This window comes from Staurois parvus, unplaced genomic scaffold (assembly GCF_062004578.1).
Source record: "Staurois parvus isolate SC_StPar_1 unplaced genomic scaffold, SC_StPar_1.0 ptg001862l, whole genome shotgun sequence".
NCBI lineage: Eukaryota > Metazoa > Chordata > Amphibia > Anura > Ranidae > Staurois > Staurois parvus.
Genome location: NW_028319658.1, coordinates 338,874 through 351,610, shown reverse-complemented (window position 1 = coordinate 351,610; position 12,737 = coordinate 338,874). Strand labels below are relative to the sequence as shown.

At 38.7% G+C, this 12,737-nt stretch overlaps 1 protein-coding gene across 1 annotated transcript; it reads left to right on the top strand.

Annotated features, from left to right (window-relative positions):
* The first annotated feature begins 1,502 nt into the window (after positions 1–1,502).
* On the top strand, positions 1,503–12,447 carry SALL4 (spalt like transcription factor 4). The gene is made up of 4 exons (XM_089664235.1): positions 1,503–1,575; positions 6,419–8,836; positions 9,191–9,483; positions 10,704–12,447. Exons 1-4 carry the CDS (start codon positions 1,503–1,505, stop codon positions 11,121–11,123), a joined length of 3,204 nt encoding a protein of 1,067 aa, XP_089520361.1. The 3' UTR covers positions 11,124–12,447.
* Positions 12,448–12,737: the final 290 nt, after the last annotated feature.

Genomic DNA, 12,737 nt, shown 5'->3' with positions numbered 1-12,737 from the left:
GAAAGCGCAGTTATCAGAGGGGAATATTTTGTATTGTCATAAATATAATAAAGATACAAAGTGTAACTAAAGTGTGATTAGTTTTAAAAAAAGCATGTATGTGGGTATCAGAGGGAAATCTTTTCCACATAAAGATATAAATTATAAGAAAAGTTTAACTTTAGTGTTCAGGTATCAGAGAGTATAGTTATCAGAGGGGAGTGTTTGATATCATCTAGATATAATAAAGATACAAAGTATAATAAAAGTACAGATTTTTAGAAAGCGCAGTTATCAGAGGTGAATATTTTATATCATCATAAATATAACAAAGATATAAAGCATAAGAAAAATGTAACTTTAGTTTTCAGGTGGCACTAAGTAATTACCAGAGGTGAATATTTTATATCATCATAAATATAATAAAGATACAAAGTATAAGAGAAGTGTAGATTTTTAGAAAGCGCAGTTATCAGAGGGGAATATTTTATATTTTTATAGATATAATGAAGATACAAAGTATAAGAAAAGTGTAGATTTTTAGAAAGCGCAGTTATCAGAGGTGAATATTTTATATTATCATAAATATAATAAAGGTACAAAGTATAACAAAAGTGTAGATTTTTGGAAAGCGCAGTTATCAGAGGGGAATATTTTATATTTTTATAGATATAATGAAGATACAAAGTATAAGAAAAGTGTAGATTTTTAGAAAGCGCAGTTATCAGAAGGTAATTATTTATATAATCATAAATGAAACTAAAAGATACAAAGTATAAGAAAAGTGTAGATTTTTAGAAAGCGCAGTTATCAGACGGGAATATTTTATATCTTCATAAATATAATAAAGATACAAAGTATAAGAAAAGTGTCGATTTTTAGAAAGCGCAGTTATCAGAGGGGAATATTTTATATCATCATAAATAAAACTAAAGATACAAAGTATAAGAAAAGTGTAAGTGTAGTTTTCAGGTAGCACTGAGTACAGTTATGAGAGGGGAATCTCACATCATCAAAGATATAATAAAGATACAAAATAGAAGTTCACTTTGTAAAGTACAGTCACAGATGAGCTCAGTCATCCATCTGATTACCATTCCCTATTTTCCATTCATTAGCAGACTTGCCTCTCTTTTCACTTGCAATCCACCCATTTCTATTGTGTTTACTTGATATAAAAAGCCATTTCTGGGGGTGGGGGAGGGTGGTGATCCTCTAAAAGTTGATGTTTTGTTCCACTCACAAGCATGCTCTGTGGCCAGCAGACTACATTTCCCATCCTGCCTCACTCCCCCCCCCCCTCCTCCTCTGATCAATAGAGCTTATTTGAATAATCTGTGAGTTTTTTGGACTCAGGCCAATCAGCTGTCAGGAACTGATGATAAATCGCAATGCATTATTGATAATCATAATTACAGCGACATGCGCATTTCCTCCACCTGAAGGGGGGTGATCGGGCGACTCTTGGAATTTGGAGTGAAGAAGGACATAATTGGCACTGTTTGGCTCCTGATGCACGGACCATGTCGAGGAGGAAGCAGCCGAACCCCCAGCACCTCCACTCCGAGGGCCAGCACCAGCCGCTGGAGGCGTGCGGTGAGTACAGGGGCCCCCTCTTTACTTCTAGTTCAGGGAGCCTGACCCCCACCCAGGAGGATGACCATACAATACATGGCTGGGATGTGGGCAGCCATGGACGATGTGCTCGGCACGGCCACCGATCTCTGATTGTTACCTGCCGGCGGCACTTCGGATCTCTCGGCTGCAACAATGTAACAAGTTTTCTGGGGAACTATATCCGCTCCCGGCGGACGAGGAGCACTCGGGTCCGGGGATCGCTGGCTGTCCCATATCAGGACCGCTACAGGCTCCACCTGTACAGGGACTTCTGTGGATGGGGACACCAGACCCCCATGGAGGCTGCCTGTCCCAGCCGGAGACCCCTGCAGCTGATGCCATGTGACCCTGCAGGGATCTAGTAAGCGTGGATGAGTCCCTTGGACCCCCGGATCCCATGTCCTATCCAGCCTGCCTTCTATCCTCGTCGCCGCATCCCCTCTGATCATTAGTTCGTGCACTCCTTTCCCGATTAAATAACTACGACTTTTCATTTTCCTAATTTGGGGTTTTTTGTTTTTTGTTTTTTTTTTTTACTTTTATGTTCAACATTTTAATTGTTTAAAGGTTTGTATGATAAATATGTATTATTTATAATATAATTTTTTATTACATAAACTTTTTATATATATAATTTTGTAAAAAAAAATTTTTTTTTTCTTTTAATATGTTGTATATTTTAAAGTTAAAAAAAAAATTTATATTATCCCCCCTCTTCCTTCGCTTTTTTTTTTTTTTTTCTTGTATTCCTTATATCCCTATCTAATATAATCTAGTATGTACTTTTTTTTTTTTTCTTTTTTTTTTTCTCCAGGGTTGGTTTATTTGTGAACTTTGCACAGTAGGTTAATTTTTGTGAAGTTTTTGGTATTTTTTTTTCTTCCTCTAGACTCTAAGTGCATACATGTTTTCTTATCTTGAGATTGTGTTTAAGGGTCAGTTACTATTAACTCCAGAAAACTGGCTGGCCCAGGAGGTCATAAATGCCAGATTTTTAATGCACGCCTGTTTCCCTTTGTGCATATGGTTTGGGTGGGGGGTGGAGGGTGCTGTTTGCACATGTAAATCTTCTTGCACACTGCTGGGGTCCCACCCCTAATAGCAGTATAATCAAGTATTCTATTGCCAACAATTCTTGCCTGCAGATCCCCCTCTGGAAAGCTGTGTAAAGCTTCTGCTGATTTGAGGTTGCTAATGTGAGTTTTGAAGACCTTTTTTTTTTTTTTTTAATTTTCTTCTTTTTTTTTTTTTCTTTATTGCCTGTTTTTGACATAAGCTTTTAGGAAGAACTTTTTCTATTTTTATGTTCAGGTTTTACTGAGATGACTATTTTGGTGCTGCTGACTACTGAACTGTAAGCTTTGATTTTCTATCTTGTACTCTGGCGCCACCCTCAGGGAGACTTGATGAATAGCTGCAGGTAGTTTGTATTGTGCTTTCTTTGCCTTGTGCTGACCTAGATCCAGTCTATCTGAAATGGTTTACTGTTCAGTAACTGAACTTTTTTCTCATTTTCTGATTTTTCTTTTCACCAACTTTTTTTTTTTTTCTTTATACTCATTTACATTTCCATCTTGGACCCTCCTGTAAGAACAATGGAATCTTATTTACTCTTTTGAGCAGTTCTGGTGAGCAATTAACAGGTCAGGAAATCGGTAGGGGGTATGCAGGGTACAATGGTACATATTATACATTAGCATTTTAACAAAGGAAGGTCAGAAGTGGCTTTTTATAATCCAGCATTGGGCTAGTGTGATGGCCAGGAGTGTCTAGCTGTAAATTCTTTCTACTTTTGTCCAGTTGCATGTCTCCCACATATACAGTCTATCCTGTACTTTTGTCCAGTTGCACGTCTCCCACATATACAGTCTATCCTGTACTTTATGTCCAGTTGCGTGTCTCCCACATATACAGTCTATCCTGTACTTTATGTCCAGTTGCACGTCTCCCACATATACAGTCTATCCTGTACTTTATGTCCAGTTGCGTGCCTCCCACATATACAGGCTATCCTGTACTTTATGTCCAGTTGCATGCCTCCCACATATACAGGCTATCCTGTACTTTTGTCCAGTTGCATGCCTCCCACATATACAGTCTATCCTGTACTTTATGTCCAGTTGCATGTCTCCCACACATGCAGTGTTTTTTTTTTTTTTTTTTAATTTTCTAAAATAAAAAGTAGGATCCTCCCCAAAGGTTGTAGTAATAAGAAGTAAAAGTTGGCTCTGTGTACAGTATGTTGGGTTTAGGCCAATGTGGTCAGATGTTTGCCATCACCCTTCTGATATATTGATGCTTACAGACCAAACCTTTCACAGCAGGAGTTGGAGATCTGATGATAAGACACTTTGTGAACAGATGGCTCAACAGAAGTGTGCAATTCTTGTGTGAAAAGCTGCATTGGGGTGCCTGTACCAGTTCTACAGCTTAATAAAATTTTGGCAAGAATGGCAGACTACTGTAAGGTTGCATCTTTGACTTTTGCAGGTCTTTAAGTTAAATGGTGTATCAGGTCTGTTTTGAATGTGGGTTATGCATGGGCCTATGTCACTTAAAAGTTCTGGAGACTGTTGCGCGCTTGATGGGTAAACATGAGCATTGCTCTTGGGTAGGGTAAGGACCCCCTTGTGGACCAACGAGCCCTTTTTTTTGCTTTTTTTTTTTTTTTTTTTTTTTTTTTTTTTTTTTTTGCACTGAAAGTTTACCGGGAAACCAAATCTTTCTTTTTAGCTGTCCTCCTGTGACAAGGCTTGCTGCTGTAACCTTTGCCTCCTCCTGCCTACTGTGGGTGGTAAGCTGATGTCAAGCTTACAATTAGGGCTCCTGCAATTGACCTTGGCAGCAGGGTTTGTGTCTTAAACACCAGTATTAGTGTGAAGGGTAGTTTGTGACTGCTTTTGTTTATGATCCCCCCCAACTTGCTGGCGGTGATTGATTATATAATTTTTTTTATTTTTTTTTTTTTTTAAGGATTCCCTGATATTTCCTTGTAAGGTTAGTCAGTCAGTATTTTTTTTTTTTTTTCCTTGTAGAGAACAGCCACTTATAGCAACACATCTTTCTACATGATCAGCCCTCATGGGTTACATAGGTGTTTGACTAATCCATCCTAACACCTTAATCTGGACATATATTTATTATACAATTTTCTTCAATTTCCTTTTAGATTTACTTTCAACTATGTAGAGCAAGGGTTAACCTGATGGCATAGAAGTTTGAAATTGTTGGTGCTTGACCTCTTATTCTATGGCGTTGGTAAATCTAAAGCAAAATTGTACAACTTTTATAGTTGCCAAATACAATATGTTCCAAGAGCAAGCCTTGCACGTGTTTAGACGTGTGCATTACCACCATCATTGTGGCTCTGCTATTACTGTCCTAGAATGGCTTAAATTCAGTAAACACATTAGCATAAATAACAATAGCACTGTAAATTTTTTTTTTTTTTTTTTTTTTTTTTTTTTTTTTTTTCCTCCCAAAATCCATTTGGTGGTGTTTTAATCTAAACCCCTGCTGACTTCACTGCATTCTTCTAACTTATTGGATAACTAGATGCTGAGAGATAACATTCCACAAATTCAGGGGTGGAGAGATGGAAAAACAGTTGAACTTTCTGGTTCTCTGCTTTTATCATTAATGAAAAGGCACTACCCCCATCCCCCGTTATTTAATCATAGGCTATAGTTTTCATTCTGCTGTGTAGCCAAACGTTACTGTTCAAAGAGTTGAACAAAAACCCTAAACAACAACATGCATTAATTTCTATAATATAATAGCTGATTTGATTGTATATTTCATTTTATACTGTATTAAATTATATATATCTTTTTTTTTTTTTATTACTAGTTTTATTGTGTAGTTTGTGGGGTTTTTTTTGTTTTAAAAAGTGTGTGTGTGTGTGTGTATGTGTATGTATGTGTATATATATATATATATAATTATTATTATTATATATTTTTTTTTTTTTTGCACATCTTCATTTTGAAAGCATTTGGCAACTGAACTTTAGCTACTTGTGAATATGTGTGTACTGTACATGTAATTTATTTTTATTAGATTTGCAGGCCTCCTTTCCAACGGTAAAAATAATAAAATACTTTTATGCACTTCATAGCATTGGTGCATAAGACAACCTGCTGGCCTTGTGCTGTGTATGTCTTTCCACCTGTTGTGGTTGCATCTGATGAAACATGTCAGCAAGTCTAGTCTCACAATGCTTGCATATGTCTGCTGGCAAGTACACAATGTGGTTAAGCTATCCTTAGCCAGTCAGAGTATAAATGTTAACAGCCTTGTGTAGTTGGACTAATGAAATCTGATTTTTAATTGGATACCCTTTCTGCCAATTAGGCTCCCCCATATTATGGGGTGTTTTTTTTTTTTTTTTTGTTTTGTTTTGTTTTGTCCCCCTAGATTATTTTACCTTTTTCAGGGTTGTTTATCAATGTTGGATTTTTCTTTAGAAAATAGGCAATTAAACTGCTATAGTACCATCTATATGATGCCTACCGATTAACTTTTCAACAACACTGTGGTTAATGAAATGTCACATTTTGTGGTGTATAGTTGGTTGCTGGCTGCACTATCTCTGCTGGGATAACACAAGAACATTGCATTTGTTCATCTTCTATATCTTCTTTTATTTTATTTTTTTTTTTGTAAATATTTTATATTTTCAAAACTCAAATGTATTGATTAAAATAATAGGTTATTATATATATATATATATATATATATATATAAATTTTTTTTTTTTTTTTTTTTTTTTTTTGTCCTTCTCTATACTCTGCCTAATTTTCATTATTTTGTGATCTTACAGCTAAGCAGCAAGATTCAAGTGATGGCGTAGACAGTGAAAAGATTGTGAAGCGATGCAGGATGGAGGAGACTCATGTCTGTGACAAGTGCTGTGCAGAGTTCTTTGAACAATCTGAGTTCGTTGAGCATAAGAAAAATTGCACAAAAAATCCACCTGTCCTGATAATGAACGAGTGTGAAGGAGAATTGCCCTCGGAGGTCTACCCAGGGTCTATCCCCAAGAGCACCGAGGAGGAGATATCTGAGAATAAAGTGGTAAAGGGTGCTGGTGTTCCTGCTGAAAGGATGGAGGGGGAATCTGATTCTGTTAATAAAACAGTCCCTCGAGCAGCTCCGAAGGCTAATGGATTTGGCTTCTTGCCTAAAACAAATGTCTCCAACACTAATGTGACTTTACAAACTATCAATAGTACTAAAGCAGCTGTTAATCAACATGCATCGGATGGAACTAGTGCTCCAGCAAACAATGCAAATGCCATCCCAATGATCCTTGAACAACTAGTGTGCTTACAACAGCAGCAGCTACAGCAGATTCAGCTTACTGAGCAGATCCGTATTCAGATTGCTATGATGGCTCCTAATTCCCTGCATCCATCTCTAGCTGCTGCCACTGACCCATTGAAAGCACTGGGTGCTCACCTATCACAGCAGCTCTCTGCAGCTGTTGCTCTGATTGGACATAAAGCTGGAACGCAAAACCTTACTCTCGAGACACTTAAGCAGTCAAAGCTACCTCACGTCACCCTGCCTATTCCAACTTCTGGCGCTGTGCCGATCGCCCTTTCCAATCCAATGTTAAAATCTGAGGTCAGTAAGGTTATGCCCACTTCTGTGGCCAGGTTTCCAAACCCTGTCCTACCTCATGCTCCTGGGACTGTAATCTTCCAGAATCCACTCAATCTCCTTGACCCTAATAAGAAACTGAAAAGCAAATTTCCAGGTGTCCCTATGTCAGAAACTAAACTGATTGCAGAGGACCAATTCTTTAGACATAAGTGTAAGTTCTGTGGCAAAGTTTTCGGCAATGACAGCGCATTGCAAATACATTTACGTTCACATACCGGTGAAAGGCCTTACAAGTGCAACATCTGTGGCAACAGATTTACAACAAAAGGTAACTTGAAGGTTCACTTCCAGAGGCATAGAGAAAAATATCCACATATACGTATGAATCCCTATCCTGTACCAGAACATCTGGATAATGTTCCTACTACAAGTGGGATTCCATATGGCATGTCTGTTCCATTGGATGAGTCTAATGTAATTGTGGATACCAAGCCTGTGTTGACTAGTCTTCCCAATCCAGGACTAACTATACCAAATGTTTCCAGTATAGGTGAGTCGGGATCAACCTTCCCACTCAACATACAGTCCAAGCTGTCACCAGGCAGTGAAGGAGAGTCTGTGTCATCTGGAGCTGTTGGCCATGAGTCTGGCACTGATCAAAGTCTAAACTCTCCTCCTGCTAGTGGGTCCAGTGAGCAAGGTTCAGAAACGAGCAAGCTACAGCAACTGGTAGAAAACATTGATAAGACTGGTTCAGATCCCAACGAGTGCTTGATTTGTCATAGAGTACTAAGTTGCCCTAGCTCGCTGAAAATGCACTACCGCACCCACACCGGGGAACGACCTTTCAAGTGCAAAATCTGCGGACGAGCGTTCTCCACTAAAAGCAACCTTAAAACGCACTATGGTGTCCATCGTGCAAACACGCCTCAAAAGATGCATTCCTGTCCTATCTGTCAAAAGAAATTTACCAATGCAGTGGTCTTGCAGCAACATATTAGGATGCATATGGGTGGACAGATTCCAAATACACCTTTACCAGAAGATACATGTGAAGATGGGGAACTTGATCCTTTAGTGATTGATGAGAAGAACGGAGATTTGAACAGCTTGACAGATGAAAATGTTGATGACATTGACATGGAGGAAGACCCTGAACTTGCAGATGCTCCTTCAGGTTCTAAGCCCCCAACCCCGCAGAGTGATGGTCAAGTGGAATCTCCAAGCATGCCGCTCTCTGATCTTTCATCTCAGGACAATCAGATGTCTATGCCTCCTGGACTCTGCTTGCAAAGGCAAAACAGTATTAAATCAAGCGAGAATGGGTCAATGGAAAGTGATGGCTTGACAAATGATTCCTCTTCAGTTGGGGATCCAGAATACCAAAATGGTAAAAGTCCAACACAGTCTGAACTAAGGACTCTTTCTCCAACCAATAGCCAAGATGACAGTCTTCCTTCCAAGTCTCCACCTTCTTACAACGGTCACGATGTAATGGGTGTGCCGAACAAAGAGTCGTGTGAAAATGGCTCCGTTGATCCCGATGGTGACGGAGCTCTAGATCTAACAAATGGCAATCTAGTACGCAAAATTAAAGAAGAACCAGGCCTCCTTCCCAATGGAGGAGACTTAAGTAAGTAAAAGTGATGGGTTTGTCTATCTTTTGCTAATGTGGTTTTTATCTTGCTTGGTGTTGATGTTTTCATTTAGAAAGATGCATTACTTAAGAAATTTAATGCAAGCTCCAGAAGAAGACTGTGGTGTGTTTGGGGGGGGGGGGGGACTTTATGTAGAGCAACAACATACATCCCCAGTCTTTGGCACAATTCTGGTCAATCAAAATGGCAAAATTTAAAATGGCATGGCTTTTTTTCTTTTTTTTTTCTTGTAGCCACCTAAAATGCCTGAAATTCTATATGTCAAGAAATACAGTTCTAAAATGGATTTTTTTTTTTCTTTTTTTTTTTTTCTTTTTTTTTCTCCCTAGACAGGAGTCCAAATGTGTACGTTGGTCCTCCACCCACACTAATCAAAGTGGAAATGCCAGGAGATCGTCTTTTGGGCCCCACACAATTCATCAGTCCACCAAATCTTTCCCCCGGCCTAACACCACTCATAGTCCCTCCTCGCCGCACAGCAAAGCAACATATCTGCCCCACGTGTACCAAGAACTTTTCTTCGGCTAGTGCTTTGCAGATCCACGAGAGAACTCATACTGGGGAAAAACCTTTTGCGTGCACGATATGTGGACGAGCTTTCACAACAAAAGGAAACCTCAAAGTAAGCTTTAACCAACTTCTGTTCCCCCTGTTTTTGTTCTTTTTAAAGTCTAAAGGTACACTGACTTATTTCTTAATGTGTATCTATAGTCAAAACTCCTGCTTATTTCTATCTTCAAATAGTGGGAAAAAGCTGTTTTTAAAACCCTTCAATAATGAGGTCATTGAAGCTTGGATGACCAGACCAGTGTCAGCATGACTAGAACTCTAATTTTACAGTTGGGCCTTATTAGGAACACACAGGTGCACATTCTTTAGATCTCTAATCTTGACATCCACTGGGCATTGTGCATGGGAACTTTAAAATTATTGCAATTTCTGGTCTACAAATGTGGTTATTGAACCCATGTAATAACAGTGTTTTTGCTTCAGTGGGTTTTTTAAAAGGGGCTATGTCACTCTTTACTCATTTTAAAACCTAGTAATTTTTCTTTAAAGAGAACCCATTTCTTTTTTAAAATGGACTTAAAAAGTCAAACCTGCAAACTCTGCCCACAGTATTACCACAAATCAAACAATAAATGGGACTTTATTAATACTCACCCTCTGGAAATACTCAAAACAAGAAACCCTTAAAGTATGCATTTTATTAAACTGCTGGGGAGTATACCACTCATAGTCCCTAAAAACATTTATATAGTCAATCAGCTCAGCAACCCCTAGATTCAGACTGTCCATCACATGTATTGTATCTTATTATTTGCATAAGACCTAGCCATAACGGGAGGTGCTTGTACCCAATGTGTTTGGCCAGGTAGGCAGCTTCAGGGGGTCGTGGGGTGCTGCTGGATGTAGAAAATTTAAAAACAAAATGTCACTTACGGTGGTAGAGACCCCAAGATGGGGTAAACTAGCAAGCCCAGCTATGGATCGCAGGGACCATCAGATGGTGGAAGTAATAACCCCCCCATGCTAATTAAGCCTAAATTAGAAGGGGCATCCAATAAGAAAAGAGGTGCATCACATAGTGGCTCTTCTTACAAATTGCCTATACGGGGACATGTGCATCAGTAACACCACATATGACCAGCCACAGTATCTTAGTGTTGCCATTCCCTTGACATCTACTGGTAGGATGCTACATGGCACTGGTACATGGCCAAAGTATTGATGTGGTTTGACCAGATTTTGAAATCTTCTGTCAGTATAGTGTATTTTTTAACAGCCTTTTTTTGCTTTTGAGAATTAAAAATATTTTTTTTTGTTTTGCTCCCTGTGTAGGTTCATGTGGGAACTCACATGTGGAATAACTCTGCCCGTCGTGGGCGGAGACTCTCTGTGGATAACCAAATACCTGCCTTGCCAAATGACAGTAAGAAAGTGCCTGAGATCTTTCCAAAATATTTTGTTCCTCCTGCGGTCAACATTGATGCTACTGTTTGGAATCAGTATGCTACCGCTCTTAGTAGCGGCTTGGCCTTGAAGACTAATGAGATCTCAGTAATCCAGAGTGGTGGCATTCCTACATTGCCAGTCAGTAATGGAGGTCCTTCCATCATCACCACAGCTACTGTCGCTAACCTGGACGTCAGTCAGGCTAGTGCAAGTCAGACTATAGCCAACAGGGAAGAAAAAAGTGCGGAGAGTGTGCCAAAACACCAATTTACACACTTCTTGGAGGAAAATATAGCTGTGAAATGACCTACATGGTAGCAGCCAAAACGCGTAGGTGGACACTTGACAATAGGTGGCTGGAATTTCCTGCACCTTATTTTGGGACCTTTTTGGTGGATTTCTTTTAGTGTGCCCATGAGTACAACCCATCATTGCCTCCTGGCACCAAAATAAGACAAAATGCACCTCCAGAGATGCTGCAAATAATGCAAGGCTAATGTGTGGACAGCATTCCTTTTTTTGGGTTTTTTTTTTTTTTTTTGGTTTTTTTTTTTTCCAAAGGTCAAAAATGTTTACCTTTTTACAAACCAATTTCAAGCAGTTTTTGCATTATGAACTTTAAAATGTGAGAACAGTCCTTCTGCCTATGTCTGGATTTTCAGAAAAAAAAAACGTTAAGTTAAAAAAATAAAATAAAATGCGGGTACAAATTTTGGAATCTGCCATCCTCTTAATTTTAGAAGTAGATTTCAGAAATCTGGAACTGAAACATGAGTTTGCATTGCAGACAATGCGGTTTGGTGACTGCACGTGAGCAGACCATCCAATGTGGGTGACTGCACGTTCTCCGCGTATGCGTTAGGACTCGTTCATGTGGTTGCTGTCTGGGAAGAGTCGTAGGACTTGGAACACCTTATCACAACATTTACAGAGCAGTTGTAACAAATTGCTCTTCCAATCAGCTTTAAATGTTCTCTTTACAGTGAGCAGTATTATGTTTAGTCTACTTTTACAGGTGACCAGTAGTTGTTTGTGTTTTACGGTTGCTGTAAGAGTTGTTTAATTTTAAGTTATCTACCTCATTATTTTATTTCCTCCCTCTTGTTTAAATTCTACTGTAAAACTAACTGGTACTGGAAACACTCCAAGCACTGAAACTAGTTTCATGTTAGTTGGGTTACAAATCTTCCTCTTCAACTACTGTGGGGGGATTTTTTTTTCTTTTTTCTTTAAACTTGTATATGAAATGTTTTTTGGAGACATGTGACAAGGATATCGGACTTTTTTTTTTTTTTTTTTTTTGATCCTTCACTTTCTGAAAGGCCAAAAATACCTGCGCAGAGTACCAAAAATATCTATTGCACCTAGCTTGTCGCTTAAAATCATTGCCATTTTGTGCCTTTCTCAATGGACTAGTAACACTTTGAACATGATAGTTCCTGTTTACATTGTAAAGTTTAATGTTGCAAAGGCATTCCAGTGCCAAGATTCTGCAATGTGAATGTATGCCTTTTTAGGAATACTTTAGTGTTTTCGGCATCTACTGAATGTATTACTTGTTGGTTCCCTTTTTTTTTTTTTTTTTGTTTTTGTCCTTCTTGAAAATAAATTTTGGGATGGCTTTTTCTCATTGCACTGTCTATTAATGACTGGATAGTAAGTCTCTGGATTATTTTTTGTTTTACAGTATATGATGTTATCAATGAAAATGTAACTGGAAACTGTGTGGTGTTTTTGTTTTTTTTCGTTCTGTTTTATTTTTCAGGATGGCCCACAAATGTAATGGCACTTGCCATACCATACTGGAAACATTCTTCCATTAGCCATGTGATAAGGCCCTGTGCACACTGGATGTTTTACAGCTCCTCCTAGGGGTGTCTGGCTTTTTTTTCTTTTTTGGCCTCTAAATTCCCTGTGTCC